Source organism: Saimiri boliviensis, chromosome 9 (assembly GCF_048565385.1).
Source record: "Saimiri boliviensis isolate mSaiBol1 chromosome 9, mSaiBol1.pri, whole genome shotgun sequence".
Lineage (NCBI taxonomy): Eukaryota > Metazoa > Chordata > Mammalia > Primates > Cebidae > Saimiri > Saimiri boliviensis.
The window spans coordinates 83,191,356-83,212,937 of record NC_133457.1 but is presented as its reverse complement, the minus strand read 5'-3'; the positions used below and the strand labels follow the sequence as shown (position 1 = coordinate 83,212,937).

Here is a 21,582-nt window from a genome sequence, read left to right as displayed (position 1 = left end):
CACACTGCCACGTGTGTACCTATGCAACAATCTTGCATGTTCTTCACATGTACCCCAAAACCTAAAATGCAATAAAAACAAATATGTGTTTGAGACTGGGAAGTGTCAAGGAGCACCTGGGTATTTGGAGAGCATATGTGGTCTCTGCCACTGTACCACCAGTGAAGTCCTGTGTCAGGATTCAGAAAGAAGAGGAAGTCATTGCCCAATTTTTCATCTGAGAAACAAACTCCACATGTACCAGCAATGTGCTCTTTTCCCAAACAAGCCTATTAACTGCATTACTAGATGAAATATTTTGATTCTCGGTGCCCCATTTTAGGAAAGATTGATATTGACACTGTCCAGGGACATGTAGTCAGAACATGTAAGGATCTATAGATTTTGGTGTCCTGAAGGTTTTCAAAGACTTGGAGAAGAGGGCAATGGTTTGTAGGGTACAGAATACCCTTAATCTCTTATTCTGTGTGGTTCCCAAGGAGAGAACTAGAACCAATGATAGAGTTTTAGGACGATTTCTCTCACACTTGAGGATATTTAATCAGCAGTTAGAGACTTTCATAAATCAAGCATAAGCCAGATGACATCTATGAAGAACATCATAAAGATTTTTTGCGTAGCCTGGGAGATTGGTCTGGGTAATCTCTGCAGCCCCTTTTTAAATCTAGAATTTTGTATGACAAACGTCAAATGAGTATTTCTTTATCTTTTTAAATAGGACACTGATGAAATTCAAGTTAACTATCCTGGAATGTTTGAATTGATGGAAGATTTACAAGGTAAGGCACTTTAAGGAATTTTTAGACTCCATTGGGAAAGGTAGGCAAAAAAAAAATAACAATTTTTCAACTCCATTTGAGAGAGAAATTTTGAGAGCCAGGTCTTTGGCAGGCACTGGGCTAAGCACTAGGGATCCATTGTTGAGGAGAAAGCAGACTGTCTTCATGGAGCTTCTGATATAAAATGGAAGAGGCAGGCACCAGGCAGCTGTCACAAAGCTAAGTGTTAAATTAGAACTGTGGTCAGTGCCATGAAGTAGAGGCGCATATAGTGAGTGCTACAGCTGCTTGTAAAAGGATGCTGAGAGTTTTTTTGAAGGGTGCACTTAGGATGATAGAACACATTGGTGACTTCCTTCAGCCACAGTTGGCAGCTGACATCCAGGCTCAAGAAAGAAGGTAGTTGCTTGGTTTAAGAGTAGGGTTCGTCAGGGGAAAATCCCAGTCTGGGAGACTCAAAGAAGTCTTATCTGAGGGAGAGGCAATTGAGCTATGCTCTAAAAAAAAATGGAGATGTATTAGCTAGGTAGACATAGAGTAGGCTAGTGAGTCCAAGGCAAGGAGAACAGCAAATGCAAAGGCCCTCCTGTGAGAATGAAAATAGCAAGAACGGAAAGAAGGGCATCTTGGCTGGGGTACACTGAGTGAGAAGGAGAAAGTTAAGCGAAGACCTTGGTGGGTCAGTGTGACTCAGAGATCAAATACAGGAGCCCTTTATGGGCCTTGTTACAATTGTTTGCCCTTATCTTAAAATGCCCCTTGAGGTATCTTAGAGAGGTAACAATATCAGACTTGTAGTTTGAGACAACTATATTGACAGATAAACGAGTCGTGAGATTTATTTCGGTAAAGCTTACTGTGAGACGATGCTGGTTTGTTCGAAAGTGGTGGCAATGGAGATAAAGAGAAGCAGATGCATCCCAGACACGTTTGGGAGGGAAATTTAACAGTTCCTCTGGTGGATTGGATGTGGGCAGATGAAGGAGAAAGACATTTGAAGTGTAATTGCTGAATTTCTGGCTCACAAAAAGAGATAATGTCCTTCATTGATAGAGGAAACAATAGAATAATACCAAGTGTAGGCAGGTATAGCCCTTGAGTTCACATTTGGATACACCAGGTTTGAAGTGCTTTTGAAATACCTGAGGTGATGTCAAGCAGGCAGTTGAGTATGTGGGTAGGTAGCTCAGAGGAAGTGACTGGCTTGGTTAAAAAGTTGGGTGACATTTGTGAACAGGTGGCATTCAGAGCATTTGCCTACAATAAAAACATGCAGTGAGCAGAGAAAGTGGCTTGCTATTGATCCTTTAGCAGACGATGGCTGAGCGTACAGGGAGACTGAAAAGGAGTAGCCAGCAAGGTGTTTAAGAGAAAACTGAAAAGTGTAGATTTGCCCGAACCAAAGGAAAGAAAGAGTGTTTCAAAACAAAGCAAGCACTTAGCAGCAGTAAAAGCAAACTATGAACTGAAAAGGAAGTCCACAAGATTTGGAGCAAGAAGGTTATTGGTGACCCTGATGAGAGCTCTTTCGTTGGAGTGAGGAGAGTAGAAGGGAGTAGGTTGAGGAGTAAGTGGAAGGTGAGGAACAGCAAATATATGCTGTTCTTTCAAGAAGTCTGGTGGTGAAGAAGAGGTGAAGGGTGGAAAGGTGACAGGTGTCAGAAGAGAGGAGAGGAATAGGAGTTGGAATGAGGTTGTTTTTTTTTCTCTAAGACTTGAATTTATTTAACTGCTGACTGGAAGAATCCAAGTGCTTTCCTAGAAGAGGTGACTCTAGAAGAGAGAGAGAGAAAAAAAAATGATGATGACAGAGAAGGTGGGAAGGGTATGATACAAAGGCCAGTGGAGGAGTTGACCTTGCTAAGGGGAGAGGCAGAGTTATAGCAGGAAAGGAGAAGAGGTAGTGCCAGTGGATGTAGGCATTTATGTTTGACAGCAAGAAGTTCCCATCCAGTGGGTCTATTTTTTTGTCAAACAGGAAGTAATATATATGCTAAGAATTAAAAAGTCAGAGGTTTGAGAAGTGAATGGATCCATTTGAAATAGTCATTACAGGAAATGAGAAGGTGAACTGACCATCAGTATTAGTGGGCAGCTCAGGACCAGGCACAGAAATCAGATAGTTGAATTAGTTTGGGTTGGGGGTTTGCTGGTTAAAAATGACAAAAAGACAAAGGCAAAAGACAATTCTAGGAGTGTAATTGAAATAACAGGTTAAAGAATCTAAGCTGGAAGAAAAGGGAAGTGGGAACAAAAAAGAGTGAGCTGATAAATTGGGAGGAAGAAGAGGAGCTGTGCACAGGTGATTCCAAGGCGGTCAGGGCATGGTCATGGGACACACTGGAGGGGCAGGAGGATATGGTCAGAAAATGAGATGCTTGATGATTTTGGAAGTAAAGCTATTGTAAGTGATAACTAGGCCTGGGACATGTCTCAGATGTCAAGGCAGAGATAGAGTGATGGATGATTGATTAGAGATGAGGTTTTAAAGTCTAGACTTGATGATTATTAACATGAAGTCACCCAGGATGGTGGCAGTACTGGGAGTATAGAGGAAAACTGAGCCAAGTGCCAAACCTTTCAATGAATGAGGTGAGTGACTAGCCTAATGTCAGACAGCAAGCAGGAATTAGAAGATTACAGCCTTATAATGTGAGGCATCAGCAGGGTGAAGGTGTTTAACAGGGTGGGGAAGTAATGGTCTGGAACAGACTTCAGGGAATAAGAAGGACACAGACCCAACTCTGAAAGAGGTAAAATATGCAAAAATAAACATCTGTTACTTGAAAGGGATGCTAGAGAAGCAATTTCCTCAAAAGAGAGCTTCAACTTAGGCCGGGCGTGGTGGCTGAGGCCTGAAATCCCAGCAGGCAGAGGCAGGCAGATCACAAGGTCAGGAATTCGAGACCAGCCTGGCCAACATGGTGAAACCCCCGTCTCTACTAAAAATACAAAAATTAGCTGGGTGTGGTGGCAGGCACCTGTAATCCCAGCTACTTGGGAGGCTGAGGCAGGAGAATTGCTTGAACCTGGGAGGTTCAAGTTTTTTTGACTTCATGTCAAAAAAAAAAGAGAGAGAGGAAGAGCTTCAACTTGCCTCCTTTGTGGGAATTTGTGAGGTGGTTCTTTTATATATATATAGTAATGTCAAAAATAGTTTTGATGAATGGGGGAAGCTAAAGGGGTTAAAGGTATGTTCTGTGAATCCAGAACTACATTTACCTAGAGTAGCCTTCATCTGGATCCTGAAAAATTGTAAGATGATTTAAAGAAAGAGGACTACACAAATAAGTATCTAGTCTCTACTTACAGATTTATAGTCTTTTGCGAGCATTGTTATACTTGCTTCCTTGTGTTACAAGTGAAAAAAATTAAGGCCAAAGAGAATAGTTGCCTGTTACGTGGCAGAATTAGATGCCAAACTCATGCTTCTTGACTCTGCCCTGGCACTGTCTGAACTGACTGTGTTCCTTCTTTTAGTTGCCCATCTGTAACAAGGTTCATTTTACCTATTGTGCAGCCTTCTGAGTATGGAGCTTCTGTCGACTCTGCAAACAGAAAGATGTTTAGCTGAAATCTTAGCACTGCCATCACTTTTTATTCATTAATAGAGGGATTGGTAGCCTATGGCATGCATGACCAAGATGACAGAGGATCAATAAGAGGATCACACACACGCCTTCCCCAGCACTACCCCAAGGACTTACCTCACCCTGATGTAATCAAGGAGTCCCTTTATCCAAAGGCTTGAGAGATGATGGCGGGCTAATGATTTATCACTCAGGCTCTAATGATAAATTTATTTTTCAAATACACCATTTCTTTTTGTGCAACCATAGAATCTGTGTTCATGATTCATTTCATGAAAAAGAAAAATACTAGAAATTAGACCTCTCCATTGGAAAAAATTACTTCCCACTGATTAAAAAATATGTACAGTGCTTACTCTGTGCTCAGTATAATTCTCTGAGGTTTTTCTAATACCCTAATTTTACAGGTGAGCAAATCAAGACCTTGAGAAGTTAAATATCTTGTCCATGGTCACACTGAATCTGTACTTAACAATTTGAATTCAGAGTCCTATACTGCGTATTTGATATGTATGTGGTTCTTTAAATTCAGGTTAACACATATGTTCAGTGAAAGATATTAATCTTAAAGGTACAGCTGCTTGTATTTTAATCACCATCCTGACCAAAATATTGAATATTTTCAGTCCTCCAGAAGGTAGCCTTGTGCTCCTTTCAAATTGATAACCCCCTCTTCTCCTGAAGGTTTCGTTGTTGTTGTTGTTTTGTTTTGTGTTTTCAGATGGAGTCTCACTCTGTCACCCAGGCTGGAGTGCAATGGTGTGATCTCGGCTCACTGCAACCTCCACCTTCTGGATTCAAGTGATTCTCCTCCTTCAGCCTCCCAAGTAGCTATGATTACAGGCATGCACCACCATGCTTGGCTAATTTTTGTATTTTTAGTAGAGACAGGGTTTCACCACGTTGGCCAGGCTGGTCTCGAACTCCTGACCTCAATCAGCCCATCTTGGCCTCCCAAAGTGCTGGGATTACAGGTGTGAGTCTCCTAAAGGTTTTAAATAGACCATATATTTCCAGTAACTATGGCCTAATACTTAACTTTCAGATGCATTGCTAGTACTTCTCTTTTTCACTCTAATGTTTGTTACAGAAATCAGATGTTTTAGTTTTTGATGTATCTTATCCTTAGGAATATTAAGAGGAGTTATTTAAACTTATAAAATGATACTTAACAAAATAGATATAATCATTAACAGGTTGGTTTTATACACATTCACTTACTTATTGAGCACCTACCCATGTGCCAACCACTGAGCCAATGGTGGAAATACATAGTTCTTGATCTCAGGGAGCTTATATTGTAGTAGGGAGAAAGAAACACACAAAGATAGAGACAGACAGACTCATGCATTCAACTGTAAAATGAAGTCATTTATTATAAAGCACAAGGAGAAACTGAGGAGGAAAAGGCCCTAAATCTGCTTAGGGGTCAGGAATCTTTTGCAAAAGAGGCAGCACCTAAGCAAAAATGAATTTGCCAGGAGAGTGAAAGGGTGGGTAGAGGTTTAGGGGAGCTAACATTGTATTCCACATGGCAGTAGAACAGGATATACACATGTTTCACTCTCCTGATTAAGAAACTGTAATCAAGTATTCCTTGAGTATGTAGAATGGGGAGATGATGGGAAATGATAAAGGATCAGAGGCTTCTGAATTTTTTTCAGATTAGCATAGGAGATAGATTTGTGTGTGTTAGAAAGCTTACCTTTCAGCATTGTTTATAAGGCATAGTTTATGAGGAAGATAAGACTAGAACAAACATGGTTAATGTGGTTTTTTTTTTTTTTTTTTTTTTTTTTTTTAATGTATGAGGAAACCAGATGATATAGTTAGTGAGTAGCAGAGCCAGGATTTAAACCTGGTCAAGCAGCCTGATTTGTATGCTGAGATCTTACCCGTTCTACCATGGAAAAAGTTAGAGGCAGATGAGATGGAATGAATAGTCAGGGGATGATGAAGGCAGGGAGACCCTGGGAGACTTTCAGGTGTGCTGTTCTGCCAACTAGAAGATCGTATTACTTCCAAATTTGTTTCTGGTATTTTACATTTGCGGTATATTTTTTTTCTTAATGGTTGTGGTGTGTCTCATTTAAGCTGCTATTATTAATTTACAGAAAAAAGTCCAGAATCTTGACCTAATTTTACAAAACAAGCTGCATATCAGCTGATGAATGCGTGAGAAATTTTCAAGGCTTTCACAGTGGTCTTAAGGTAAGTTCAGTTACTTTTTTAAAACAATACTCAGTATTGTTTTTAGTAGACTGTAATAAATTAGGTTTATTTTAAATAAGCAGTTGAACTTCACCTTAAAAACACTGTGAGAGTCTTAAACAGTTAACCTGCTAGCCAGATTTTTCTGTCATCTCAAAGCCCAGGGTGAGTCAGAAGTCCCAAAGTTTCAGTTTTTCCCAGGTGGTCTTTAGTAGAGGTCCCCCATGATGCATTAGGACTATTATTCTTTTGAAGATGGCGGAACTGGAATTTGATAGAGGTTGAATGACTTTGCCCCAAGTTATGTAAGTTAAAACTAGGAGTATGATCCCAAAGTCCAGACTCTTTCCACCACCTCACGCTGCTTCCGCAAGGAGAAGGGAGGTTCGGTGTGGCAGTGTGAGTGGCTTGTGAGGGAAGGTTGGAGCCCTGCACAGTTCCCCCCTGTGCTCTGCAGTAGTGCTCTTGAATTTCTGTGTGGCTGATGTAGGTCAGAGCTTCAGAGAGTGTTATGCCTACGAATCTTAATTAGTGTATCCTAATACTGATTGTTTAGAAGGCATTTTAGAATTTCTAGTACATCACATATTTATGTCTAAAAAAGCAAATCTCTTTTCTACTGGTGTTGTCCATAACTAATGCATAATTAAGCCATAGCAGCAAGAAGTTGAGCGGAAATGAAAGCACCATACCTGAGCAACAGACCCTTCCAGTGCAAGTCCCACTTTACCTCTGATCACTTGATATGGTTAAAATGTGACCACTAGAAGCCTTTATGGAGCATCTAGCCTGGTCACTTTGAAGACCACAGATGATTGGCCCAAGGCCATTCAGCTGCTTCATGACAGCAAGAGTATGATCCTCCTTTTTCTTGATGATGATTAACCTGCTAGTTTGTGTCTGTCGTTCTTCATGAATTGGGGCTGTTACACTTACAGGATTTAGTAGCAGAGATTCATTATTTTAGGGAATAGTAGAAATCCTTTGGGATTGAAGAGAAGAAAAAAGTTTAGGTGCAGCTAATTTGTTGATTGTTTTTAATAAGACCACTGAAAATTTGGTAGATTATTACTTTTTTTTTTTTTTTTTTTTTTGAGACAGGGTGTCGCTCTTGTTACCCAGGCTGGAGTGCAATGGCACGATCTCGGCTCACTGCAACCTCCGCCTCCTGGGTTCAGGCAATTCTCCTGCCTCAGCCTCCCGAGTAGCTGGGACTACAGGCACATGCCACCATGCCCAGCTAATTTTTTGTATTTTTAGTAGAGACGGGGTTTCACCATGTTGACCAGGATGGTCTCGATCTCTCGACCTCGTGATCCACCCGCCTCAGCCTCCCAAAGTGCTGGGATTACAGGCTTGAGCCACCGCGCCCGGCCAGATTATTACTTTTAAACTCTGAAAGAATACTGATACTGGTTAATTTATTCATTTCTTGATTTGTGAAAGTAGAAGAAAAAACCAAGAAAATAACATTTGATCATGTATTATAGTTTAATATAGAGAATACATATAAAGGATTTTTACTTCTGAAATTCTTTTAATTTTGCAGACTGGCCTAAAATGTGCTCAAAGTAATTTTAAGTATTTGTATAAAGAGAAGACAAATATACAACATTAATCGTAAATGAAAAATAATGCTTATCCTAGCTTTTCACCATCAACTTGAAGGAAAGAAGTCTAAAATTTTCTAAACATTAAGAAAAGTACCTCTAAAAGAATGCACATAATTCGTTCCTAATGTGGGATTAGTAAAATACTGTAAAATCTGAGAACACATAGTAGCTTTGGTACTATCTAATGAGTCTCAAAGCCATCTTCCAAGTTTCACAATCATACTTGTTATGGCTTAGGAGTGAGGTATTGTGACACTGGCCTGCCCTTCTCCAAAGAGCAGCTAAAAGGAGCATGAGTTGTGACATCCTTGGTAAAGTTCTTCAACTCACCTGGGGTGGCAATCACCTGGCTTTTGCCCAGCTGGCTTACTTTAGACCATTGTTGGCAAGTAAAGCATTGTGGGGCTGCCTCCTGAAATTTCACTTGCTTGTCTTAATATTTAAGAAGTTTCAAGTAGTTTTTAAAGTCAATAAGAAGCCTGCTATTATCTGAAAGTGAAATGAGATGTAGGCTATTTTACATGACTCTTAGAGAAGGAGAACAGGTATACTGTTGGATGAGATGGGAATAAGTCTGTAATATTGAGCTGTTCTGGGTATTTGCTGTATTATGTCAAACTACTTGTAGTGTGTATTTTTAGGTATGGGTGAGAGTAACTGTTCTTGGAATAGAAAAGCCCTGCTGCATCGAAACACAATGCTGGCAGCTGCAGCGGTATACAGAGGTAAGGACAACCACTCTTTCCACCCCCCTCACCAAAGCACTGTGCTGTATCATGTTGATTCCCTTTGCATTGCCAGTGCATTTTCCATTCCGATTAAGGCTCCCTCAGACTTCATGGCCTTGCTGTCAAAATACAGATCCTGAAGCTCCTTCACATTGCCAATGCATTTTCCATTCCCATTAAGGCTCCTTCAGACTTCATGGCCTTGCTGTCAATATACAGATCCTGAAGCTCCTTCACATTGCCAATGCATTTTCCATTCCCATTAAGGCTCCCTCAGACTTCATGGCCTTGCTGTCAAAATACAGATCCTGAAGCTCCTTCACATTGCCAATGCATTTTCCATTCCCATTAAGGCTCCTTCAGACTTCATGGCCTTGCTGTCAAAATACAGATCCTGAAGCTCCTTCACATTGCCAATGCATTTTCCATTCCCATTAAGGCTCCCTCAGACTTCATGGCCTTGCTGTCAAAACATAGATCCTGAAGCTCTTTTTCCAGGCAGGCTTTTCTATCTCCTTACCCTCTGTATTAAGAATTTTTCATGGAAGGCCTTCTCACAATCTTACAAGTATCCTGCTACCCATTTCTTTTTGAAGAACATGACTTGTTGATCAGAAATTTTTTCCTTCTTGCATTTTTTCAGACTTTAACCATTATTTGTCTTTTTAGAAATGTATAGAAATGAGGATGGTTCAGTACCTGCCACATATCAGATCTATTACATGATAGGATGGAAATACCATGAGTCACAGGTAATGTTATCGAGATGGATCATTTTTCTTAGTGGGTTCATGTTCAGATTTTTGTTTACTAACTTGGGGGAGGGGGTAAATACTAACTTGTAAGACAGCATTAAGGGCTTTAATTGTGGCTGTGTATTATCTCTATATTTCTAATATCTTTAATCTTTATTATTTTCAGGCAAGACCAGCTAAAAGAGGTTCCGCAACTGTGTCATTTGGTGAGCTAGGAAAAATAAACATACCAGAGGGGGAGAAATCACAATAAATGTTTACTCAATGTTAATGTCGTCCAGAATTTTCTTCAGAAATGGATAGCTTTCACATTTAAAATTACTATATTTTGAAGCAAGAAGCACTCTTAAGCTATTTACTAATAGACTTTCCATATAATTAGGAAAACCTAATAACACATCTATAGTAAACATTTCAGTTTCATATTGTCTCTATTTTCATAAGGATACTGCTGCCTAGGACTTGAGTGTCTTTGCAGATTCAGCCTAAAAGCAAAGAAAATATTTCCCTAAAATATTTGCAAATAATGTTCATATGTGTAAATACCTGACTTGATGGGAAACTTTACTCATGCTGACATTTTGTACCTTTTTCTCCTTCTGGTGTTTTTTCATTACTTCTGTGAGAGGACCACAGCCGTGGAGATGAGAGGAGAAAAAAGTTGGTAGGTTCTTTAGAGTTCTGGCTCATTTAGAATGAAAACACAGATTTTTTTTTATTACTATTGTAAAGTACATAAGGGAAAATTTTGTTATACTGTTTTCTTTGCCTTGAAGAGAAACAGAAGAACATGCACCTTCTCCAGAGTTATGTGGTTTTAGAATTTAGAAGAGCATGTATCTTTATTAAATCCTTCCTCAACTCTTTTTTTAAAGCATCTGAATTTAACCTTATTTCTTTTTTACCTACCTGGTCTGTGTGAGACCACCATGGTTTTACACCTCACCCTACCTTGGGTAAGAAGAAAACATTTTAAAGAATTACAGAAGCAAAATCACATGTAAAAGTCTCTGCACAGTCATCAATTTATTGTTAGGCTTTCCTTTGTAAGTTCAGGACTTACAATCCTAATCCAAGTTCACCATCCCATTTTTGTTGAGGATTGTTCAAAATCCCTTGGAGATAGTCAAGCTCAGACAGGTTAGGATAGGTGGGAAGAACATAGAGGGTGGTAAGAAGGAAGCAGGAGTGCGCACTAAATGTGTTGTTTCTCATTAGCTGTTTGCTGTCTTTTCCATTTAACCTGGGCACAGCCCCAGCCTCATTCTTCGCCTCAGTGATTTATGATAGCATTTCCTTCTGTCTCCTCTCAGTCCCTCTCTCTTCCACCTTCCTTCCTTCCTTTACTGTATGAACAGCAAGCTCTTCATGGGTCGGGACTGTGTCTTAACCTGTACACAGTACGTGGTGCTTTGCACATAGTAGATATTCAGTTACATTTTGAGTTGAACTGATTATATGAAAAACATGCCCTTTGAAAGACTACATTATAGTTAAAAACCAAGATTTTTGTAGGAACAAAAGAAACTATTCTCTTCAGTTGGAAAAATCATCGATATTTGGAATTGGGATACTCTTGGTAGCTTTTTTGTTCTATGTTAACACAAAGTTTAAGAACTTGTGAAGTAAAATTTGGGGAGGTTTGCTTTTTGTTCTTGTTTGTTTGTTTGTTTGTTTGTTTTAGCTTAATTTTCAGAACTTGAAGAGAGAGAACAACAACAAAAAACTGTGCTAGCCAGCCACAATGGCACATGCCTGTAGTCCCTACTTGGGAGGCTGAGGCAGGAGGATCACTCGAGCCCAGGAGTTCAAGGCTGCAGTGAGCTATCTGTGCCACTGCTCTCCAGCCTGGGCAAAAGAGGAGACCTCATCTTAAGAAAAATCCACCAAAAACCCTGTGTATTAAAGTGCAAACTGATGATGGAGGAATGGGTAAATTTCAGGGGTCTATATTTCCAAAAGGACATGTATTCATATGCAGTAATATTTGTTTTTGAAGAACACATCTGAAAGTGTTAAAAGTGGCTGTTGCTGAGGAAGGGGACTGAGGAACTCAGCGTGTCTGTGTCATTCTGTTTGAATATCTGTCTGGGGTATAGAAACTAGGAGGGAGACTTATACTTCTCACATTTTAAACTTCCTATAAATTTTGAATTTTCCAAGCAAGGATATTACTTCTGCTTATTTAAAGTCAACAGAGTTATATGTGGATGGTGGGCTGGAACTGAGGATTACTCTACACTGGCTACCTCAAAAACTCCATTTGTTTAAAAAAAAATTAAGGAAAGAAAAATTAACACAGCTAATTGAGGACCTTTATTGTTTAATGTAAGTGACTATAGTGAAAATATTTATTTTAGTGTGTATGACACTAGTAAAACTTTTTAAGTTAATATCTGTTCAAAGTATGCTATCAAGCTTTTATTGTTTGGAGCCCTCAGGAAATTGATTTTCCTGAATAACCACATTTTCCAAATGATTAAGAGCTCATCCTTTTAAGCAATGAAACTTTAAAAAAGTCTCTATCAAAAAATTTTCAAAATATGTTACATTCTTAAATGGTATATGAGATAAAAAACCATAACCATTTCAGGTGGGATTTTTTTGAGACAAGTCTTTCTCTGTCACCAGGCTAGAGTACAGAGGCGCTATCTCAGCTCACTGCAACCTCTGCCTCCCAGGTTCAAACGATTCCCCCCCGCCTCAGCTTCCTGAGTAGCTGGGACTACAGGTGCGCAGCACCATGCCCATCTAATTTTTGTATTTTTAGTAGAGACAGGGTTTCACCATGTTGGCCAGGATGGTCTTGATCTCTTGACCTCTTGATCTGCCCACCTCAGCCTCCCAGAGTGCTGGGACTGCAGGTGTGAGCCACCATGCCTGGCCAATAACCATTTCTTGCTAACTCCACAGTTACTATATAAACTCAAGTTGTACCATATTACTTGTTCCCAGACTGGCCCCAAGAAGGCTGTGGTTTGTTTTGTGTCTCTTACAATACTTCCCTTATTTGCTGTCAGTTGTCAATCTCAACACCTTGACCAAAATGAACTTTCTTGACCTATTTCTTCTCTGGTCTGCTATAAGATTAGAATTCATACTGAAAGATTTCTAGGACTCGTGTAATAAGGTAGGAATGAGGAACTAGGTTCTGGGAGAAAGACTCTCCTTTGGAATAAAATCATGAGCTTTATTGGTTCCTTTAACAGATCTTCATTGAGTTTCATGTGCCAGGCATCCAACTATTCTCTGCTTTTATAGTTATCAGTCTGACAGGGCTCTAGTATGTACACACTGTGACATCTGTTGGCTGCGACTGTTTGGCTTATTTCCTGGTTCTTAGCAATATTCCAGGTTGTTAGCCTGAAGAATTCCAAAGGTGGCAGTTAATATGAAAATTTATATCTACAAAACAGAGTGCTTGCTTTATAGGAAGAATTTCTGTACGATTTATTGAGATTTAAGCTACCTACATACATCAAATATGTGATATGATTGTAAAAAGTTACAGAAGTGTGTTAACTCCTGAAGTACCTGTAAAGGAAGTTTTATATATTTTTTCAAACTCTTTAGTACCATTTTCATCCACTAGGTGGAAACAACTACAGTATGACCTGCATGAAAGAAATGCAGTTTTTCAGTTGGACGCAGTGGCTCACACTTGTGATCTCAACACTTTGAGAAGCTGAGGCAGAAGGACTGCTTGAGCCCAGGAGTTTGAGACCAGCCTGGGCAACGTGGTGGAACCCTGCCTCTACAAATTAAAAAAAAAAAAAAATAGCCGGGCGTGGTGGCACAGGCCTGTGGTCGTAGCTACTCAGAGGGCTGAGGTGGCAGTATTGCCTGAGTCCAGTAGGTCAAGGCTGCTGCAAGCTGATGCACCACTGCACTCCAGCCTAGGCAACAGAGCATGACCCTCGTCTCAAAAAAAAAAAAAGTACAGTTTTTATATTGCTTACATATTCCTTAAGTAGGAATGGAATAAAAGTATTTTACCATGGATTGGCTTCTGTCAAGGAAAGAAGTGAATATTAGTAGATGTTTGGAAAAAAGAAAGATACTTGGTGCAGTGAATTATTCAGTTCCTTTGTAAGTTGCCATTAGCCTCTCTTGATTAAGAAATGTTTTGAGCTTTTTTGGGGAGTTGTTGTGGTTAATGATGTGAAATTAATCTTCAGGAAATTTATCATAGGCAGACCTGCCTTTCCAGATATTTGTATATTTTAATTCTCTACCTGAATACATGACAGGTATATTCATATACCTATCATATATGAATATACCTGTCATGTATTCAGGTAGAGAATACATGAATACTTTACCATGCTGGTTTAAAAAATATTAATTTGAAAATACTAGAAGGTGGGGTGAGTACTGGTAAGTTATTGCTAACAAATAAGGAAATGATGCTTTGCCATCTATGGTAGTTTTAAAATCTATCCACAAATTTTTGATATGCTTCTCTTTAAGACAGGACACTTAATTACCCTCTAAGTACAGGCTGAGTTTAATGATTTCCTTCCAACAAATAGATGATGTGTTGCTTCTGAGACTAGGTAATAAAAGGCATTGATTGCATCCTCCTTACTCTGTCTTGGATCATTCACTCTGGAGAAAGCCAGCAGCCATATTGTAAGGCCACTCAAGCAGCTCCATGGAGAGGACCTAGAAGTGAGGAGCAGTAGCCTCCAGCCAAAAGCCACATGAGGGAGCCATCTTGGAAGCAATTCTTCAGGCCCAGTCAAACTTTAGATGACAGCAGTCCCAGCCAACACTCTGACCACAACCTCATGAGAAACCCAGAACCACCTAGCTAAGCCACTCTCAAATGTCTTATCTACAGAAACTGAGATGATAAATGTTTGTGGTTTAAGCAACTGTGTTTTAGAATAATATGTTACATAGCAGTAGATAACTGATACATGATACACTCTCTTCAGGGGATGTATTAGGGTGGGCAGGATAGTTTGAGTTGTTACTTTAAGTGTAAAACATAGCCCTCTTATTTACAATTAGGTAAAGTTAACATAAACTGTATTACTTTTGTTTTCAGAGAACACGTGAAATGCTCTTGCCTGGAGGTTTGATTCTGTGATATCTTGAAATAGAGCTAACTTCCCAAGTTAAGTTTAGTAGGCCTCAAATTTTATTTCCTGGGAATATTAGGATACATTTTTTAGAAGCCTTAATGGGCTGATTTCCAAATGAAACCAGAGAATTTGGGAAGACTGACCGTGAGAATTCAGTGAGCTGCACAATGGCACACAGATTCCTCAGCCAGTCCCCTTCTGCCCTAGCTGTTGAGTTGCGACAGCTCATCAGGATGGACTGTTGACACTGCAACTTGTAACCAGGCTCGCAATTGAACACAAGGCTGTGGAAATAACAATGGCTCTCTAAAGCCACACTTGATCCTGCATTGCTAGCCATTGCTAAAACCAGGCAAAAGTAAATTGCCTGCATTTTTAAAGTGGCCGTGGTAAACCAGCCAGCATTTGGACTAGAAATGCTAGTCTAAATTCATTCAGGAATATCACGCATGTGGCTAGGATGTCTGTTGCTAGTTCTGTCAGAACAGGTCTGGTGGTAGAATATCAGGAGCAATTACCAGGTGTACTGTTAAGAGTGTTTGTGCTCAGCTTGTGAGCAGGAGATTGGGGAGAGAATTCCAAAGGAAGATTTGCCGGTCTTTACCGTAAAAGACTATGGAAGTCCAGGAAAAGTCAGGAACTGGGAGTCAGGTGGTCTCGGTTTAGTGCTGGCCTTTTGTTCCTAATGCTGGGGCAAACTCCATCTCTCTGACCTCAAGATCTTCACCTGTAAAATTACAGATTTGCTAATTGGTGAGTCTCAAAGGAGGCTGCAAGCCTGCGTTTCACGTTCCTGAAGGGCTTTTTCAAACAGAGCACTTCCACCTTTCTCTCCCTGGTTGAGAGTCACAGCCACAGGGAGCTCATGTCAGAGGTGGGAAATGGTTGTAAGCCATTGGACTGGATGATCTCAGAGGAGCTTTTCAGCCTAACCCCAGAACCTGGGTCCCAAGGCAAAGTGGACAGGACACCCTCCCATCTTTACAGTTTCTCAGACTTTTCTGTTGACCTTTGGGAACTTCTTTTCCCTTCAAAGTAAACTTTGACTTCACCTGAGGATAAGATTTAAGAAGGAAGCACAGTGTGATTTGCTTTGGGTCTCTTAATCTTTAAAAAGTGACTCAGAATGCTGGTGTTTTTTGTTTTTGTTTTTACTCCTGGTCTCAAGCAATTCTGCCTCATCCTCTCAAGGAGCTGGGTTTACAGGCACATGCCACGACGTCCAGCTCAATAATGCATTTTATTGATGTTTGAGATGGAGTCTTGCTATGTCACTGGAGTGCAGTGGCACCATCTCGACTTACTGCAACCTCCACCTCCTGGGTTCAAGTGATTCTTCTGCCTCAGCGTCCCTAGAAGTTGGGACTACAGGTACATGCCACTAAGCCTGGCTAATTTTTTAAATTATTATTTTTTTTGAGACAGAGTCTCATTCTGTCACCCAGGCTGGAGTGCAAAGGTGCAATCTCAGTTCACTGCAACCTCCACCTCCCAGGTTAAAGTGATTCTGTTGCCTCAGTTTCCTGAGTAGCTGGGATTACAGGTGTGTGCCACCACGCCTGGCTAATTTTTTTTTTTTTTTTTTTTTTTTTTTTGAGACGGAGTTTCGCTCTTGTTGCCCAGGCTGGAGTGCAATGGCGCGATCTTGGCTCACCGCAACCTCCGCCTCCCAGCTTCAAGCAATTCTCCTGCCTCAGCCTCCCAAGTAGCTGAGACTACCGGCGCACACCACCCCATGCCCAGCTAATTTTTTTTTTTTTTTTTTGTATTTTAGTAGAGACGGGGTTTCACTGTGTTGGCCAGGATGGTCTCAACCTCTTGACCTCGTGATCCACCTGCCTCGGCCTCCCAAAGTGCTGAGATTACAGGCATGAGCCACCGTGCCCGGCCAATTTTTTGTACTTTTAATAAAAACAGGGTTTCACCATGTTGACCAGGCTGGTTTTGAATTCCTGACCTCAGGTGATCCACCCACCTCGGCCTCCCAAAGTGCTGGGATTATAAGCATGAGCCACTGTGCTGGGGCAGCCGATTCTTTTAATCCCCGCATATGAATGATGGGACAGAAATACAGTTGCTGGGACTGGGAGACAGGGAAGGGCCTGGCTTTAGAGAGTAAGACTAGAACAATGATGTAAGATCAAAGCAGGGTCTGCAGCACAGCTGATGGCCTTATGCTATGGGGTAGGGTAGATTCCCATCCAGGCAAGATGTTTAGCTATTATTAGATAGAGGGAGGCTCAATGGAGTAGTGGCTATGATTAGCATGAGTTCTGAAATCAGACCCTCCCATTGGATCCCCTTTCTACCACAAACTAGCATAACTTTGGTAAGTTACTCAACTGCTGTGAAATGAGAGCCATTGTTCAAAGCATCAGCATAGCACTTAGTAGAGAATAAGTATCACCCTTACTTCTTAGGCTTAGGAAGCCAAGCTCATTAGATACCATAAGCGTCTGGTACAATAACTCTTACATTTATAGGTATTACAAAAGAAAGTAGAGGTGAAAGAGAGGAGATGGAAAGGAGAATTTCCAGAGGTAAATATGGTTGGCAAAGCTGAGTTAAGCAAGTGGATACAAGCAAGAAGCCTGTAAGGCTTCTCAGAACCTTTGATGTAATTCTGAATCTACCAAAGCAGGCTAAGTTTCAGGACATGTTCCAGACTTAATGGTTCAGTAACCCTTTTATCAGGGAGCATCGTGCAAGACCTTGAACCCGTTTGGGGGAAACATTAGCCTAGCACAATGCTAGTTATTGTACAGGCTTGCTAAATAATTTGAATAATTCTGGAAAAATCTACATTCAGTTATCAGAATCTGTTCACCTGCAAAATTGTTTATGAACTTTCTCAAGGCAGTCAGTGCAATGGTTAAGTACTGGCTATGTGGTCCTTGGACAAGTTACTTGATCTCAGCTTCCTCTTCTGTAAAAGAGGGATGTTGGGCTGGCACAGTGGCTCACGCCTGTCATGCCAGCACTTTGGGAGGCTCGGGTGGATCACTTGAGGTCAGGAGTTCGAGACCAGCCTGGTCAACATGGTGAAACTCCGTCTCTACTAAAGATACAAAAATTAGCTAAGCATGGTGGTACACACCTGTAATCACAGCTACTTGGGAGGCTGAGGCAGGAAAATTGCTTGAACCCAGGAGGCAAGGTTGCAGTGAGCCAAAATCACACCACTGCACTCCAGCCTGGGCAACAGAGCAAGACTTTGTCTCCAAAAAAAAAAAAAAAAAAGAAAGAAAGAAAGAAAAGAGGGATGCTGATACAGTATTCTCCCAGAAGGCAGTTGTGAAGATCAAATGAGCTAATAATACATTCAGTTAGAACAGTGCCTGGCACATAATAATTATAATATATTAGCTATTATTATTCTAGACAGAATGAATTTCAGGGAAGCTTTTAAGAATAAGTTATTGACTGCCGTTGTAGTGCTAACTTACCATTTGTTCTACATTCACTTGCCTCTTGCTCACACTGGAAGATTGATTAATAAACTGGTACTGCTTAAAGTCACTGTCCCTTTTTAAAAACCAATAAATTACTTGACTCAGCTATTTTGCTTCTATGGCAAAGTCTAAATAGAATTCAAATATAAAAGATTCTTTTTAATGCTTTATTAGGTGAAGATTGAACATTTTTTCTTTTAGAGGCACTTCATCTTTACCTAGAATTATTTTCTGATTAATGAAAATATAAGTTAGCATAATTCATTTCACACCAGCACACACCTAAAAAAATAGGAAGTAAATGTTTCTATATTGGTACAGGTAAAAACACTGGATGAAATTAACTAGGTGGCCAAAAAGCAGCTAAGAATTCAAAACTCACAGCCTAAAAAATAATTCTATTATTGCCACATGTGAAAAGATTTTTTTAAATTTTTGCCGGATGCGGTGGCTCAAGCCTGTAATCCCAGCACCTTGGGAAGCCAAGGCGGGTGGATCACGAGGTCAAGAGATCGAGACCATCTTGGTCAACATGGTGAAACCCCCTCTCTACTAAATATACGAAACATTAGCTGGCCATGGTGGCACATGCCTGTAATCCCAGCTACTCAGGAGGCTAAGGCAGGAGAATTGCCTGAACCCAGGAGGCGGAGGTTGCGGTGAGCCGAGATCGCGCCATTGCACTCCAGCCTGGGTAACAAGAGCGAAACTCCGTCTCAAAAAAAAAAAAAAAATTTTTTTTTTTTTTCATAGACAACTGTAACAACACCTCTTAACACCTGAGAGGCTAGATTGAATTATAAAATTTTGAGCTATAAGACATTGGAGCAATCTTTGTTTGCAAGTGAGGAAATTGAGTCCCACAGAGAGGGACTGACTTGCTGGAGGTCAGAGATGAGAGTGGAGAAAGAGGACATAGGTGTCCCAGAGTCTTGCCCAGAAATCTGCGGAAGGCTTGACAGTCAGTCACGGACCGCAGCTCAGCCCTAGGCCCAGCTAGTGCACCTTCCCTCAGGAGGTGTAGAGAAAGGTGTGAATGTTCTCGTAGTCCCTCAAGGAGCTCTCCATTCCCAGGACCTTCAGTGAGGAGTCCTTCACAAAATCCAGAGTCACCCCACATTGAATTTGTTTACAGCAAATTTCTGTGTTGCAGGTCGCAACAGACCTCAATATAGGCTATATGTTGAGAATAAAAACAAACAAAAAATACTGTTTCCTGGGTCTCACTCCTAGAGATGCTGATTAAATTTGGCACTGGGAGTTTTAAGAGCTATAGTCCCTGCTCCAGGACAAGAGTTTTTTGAGCAGAGAAAATTTCTACATGAATCCCAGACCTCTTTTTACCTCCCTCTGACTTCTGCTTCAGTCAGGAATTTTGAAGAACTGCTGCTGCTGCTGTGTTGGTTATGGAAACATGTGCCATTGCACACTTCACGATGGACTTACATTAGAGAGGGAAGTTGTGTAGACCGGGTTGGGAGTGAAGCAGGGTGGGTGTGGACAAGTTCTTCATTCAGTACTTATTGAGCACCTACTATATACAAGGCTCTGGACACTGAGAGATGAGAGGAACCTGATGACCGCCCTCACAGAGCTCACAGCCCAGCCAGCTGACTAGAGAGCATGGGGAAGCTAATATTGTGGATTTTCTTGGGACCAAAAGTACTTTGATTGAGGCACCAATGTGGAAGGGAGTGTGCAATGCCAAAACTTGGATAAATAGGACAGGGTCCCTGCCTTCCTTCACTGGTATATAGTGACATGGGCACTGAACCATAGTTCAAGGTAGAGTATAAGAAGTGTCAGAGATGTTTGACCATGAGCCTTACGAATTCCAAGGAGAGTGAGTGCTGTCTGTGTGGTGGAGTGGGTGGTATCAAGGAAGGCTTCATCCATTTTTCCGTTCATTCCACCCAAATCTCACCATGCCAGGTGGCGGGGTGTAAGAAGGAAGAAACCCCAGCTATTAAGAAACCTCCAGTCAAGTAGAACAGAACAACAATAAAAACTACAGTATCTCTTCAATTATAAGTGCCTTCGACTGCAAATTTTATCCTGGTTTTGTAAATGTTAAAATTTGGAAAAAGATGTATTTTAGAATTAACAAAATAAAGGAGTAATGAATAACTCAGATGCATACTATCCACCAGGCACTGTCCTAAGTGCTTATGTGTATCACTTTTTACTTATTTAATAAAAGGCAATTACATGTAGTGACAAGTGGCTTTTGGGAAGCATAGTGAATAAATGAGGAAATGAATGAATAAATACTAGAAGAATAAACCCTTAATAATCCCTTTGTCTTCCAGCCTTAGACCATCTGGAGAAGGCAGTTCCTTGTCTAAGAATTTAGATCCTTACAAATGGTAATTTTCAAACTTTAGCGTTGTCAAGGAAACCACTAAGAGATAGATATAGATAGCTCAGTAATGATCCCAGTCCTTACTTCTAACAAGTCCAGAGAAGCAGTGGGACACACACTGTGTGTGTGTGTGTGTGTGTGTGTGTGTGTGTGTGTGTTGTGAGGGAGAAAGGAGATACAAAGAATAAAAAAACTATTACAGGCAAGGCGTTGTGGCTCACACCTGTAATCCCAGCACTTTGGGAGACCCAGGTGGGCAGATCACCCGAGGTCAGGAGTTTGAGACCAGCCTGGCCAACATAGTGAAACACTGTCTCTACTAAAATACAAAAATTCGCCAGGTGTGGTGGTGGGTGCCTACAATCCCAGCTACTCAGGAGGCTGAGGTAGGAGAATTGCTTGAACCCGGGAGGTGGGAGAGGCGGAGGTTGCAGTGAGCCTCCCAGGTTCAAGACTGCATTGCAGCCTGGGCAACAGAGCGAGACTCTGTCTCTTCAAAACAAAACAAAACAAAACAAAAAAACAACCCAACTATTACTCTTTTAAATTATTACTCAGAGAGCTAACTTCATTTTGAGCGAGGTTCCCATTGCAAATTGTCAGTTCCTGAGGAAAACAGGATCCATTAATTGCATTTGGAGTTTGGTGATAGGGTCTGCAAATAATTGGAATTCTTGTGGTGGGACCCAAAAAATCCTACTTTAAAAACAGCTCTCTGGATGATTTTTATGTACATTAGATTTTGATAATCATTAGTCTCCTCTCAGTCTCTGAAATAAGGAGGCATATTTACCACACACGCTATTGAGACCTAAATAAGGACTGGGGTTTAAGGACCCAAAACCTACTCAAACTGCTTTGTCTCTCTCCCATCCCCACCTCACTGTGCTTCCCAGCCAAGTAAATCACCACCACCCAAGTTCTTATCCAGGGTCAGTTTCTGGGAGAACTGGAACTAATACAGGGAGTTTGACCTTATCCTGAAGGCAATGTACAATCACT

The 21,582-nt window shown here is 40.8% G+C and overlaps 1 protein-coding gene across 4 annotated transcripts in view; it reads left to right on the top strand.

Moving 5' to 3' along the window:
* The window catches only part of NDUFAF5 (NADH:ubiquinone oxidoreductase complex assembly factor 5), a 34,890-nt gene extending 22,821 nt beyond the window's left edge, over positions 1-12,069 (top strand). For 2 of the 4 annotated variants that reach the window (XM_003933194.4, XM_039479634.2), the window contains 4 exons: positions 719-779; positions 8,835-8,918; positions 9,591-9,673; positions 9,843-12,069. In XM_003933194.4, coding sequence (XP_003933243.3) covers positions 719-779; positions 8,835-8,918; positions 9,591-9,673; positions 9,843-9,929 — 315 coding nt within the window. In that variant the 3' untranslated portion in view covers positions 9,930-12,069. Of the gene's footprint in view, positions 1-718; positions 780-5,090; positions 5,344-6,483; positions 6,581-8,834; positions 8,924-9,590; positions 9,674-9,842 lie in introns of those variants that run through there. The other 2 variants (XR_012519293.1, XM_074406230.1) reach the window with 2 other exon arrangements.
* Positions 12,070-21,582: the final 9,513 nt, after the last annotated feature.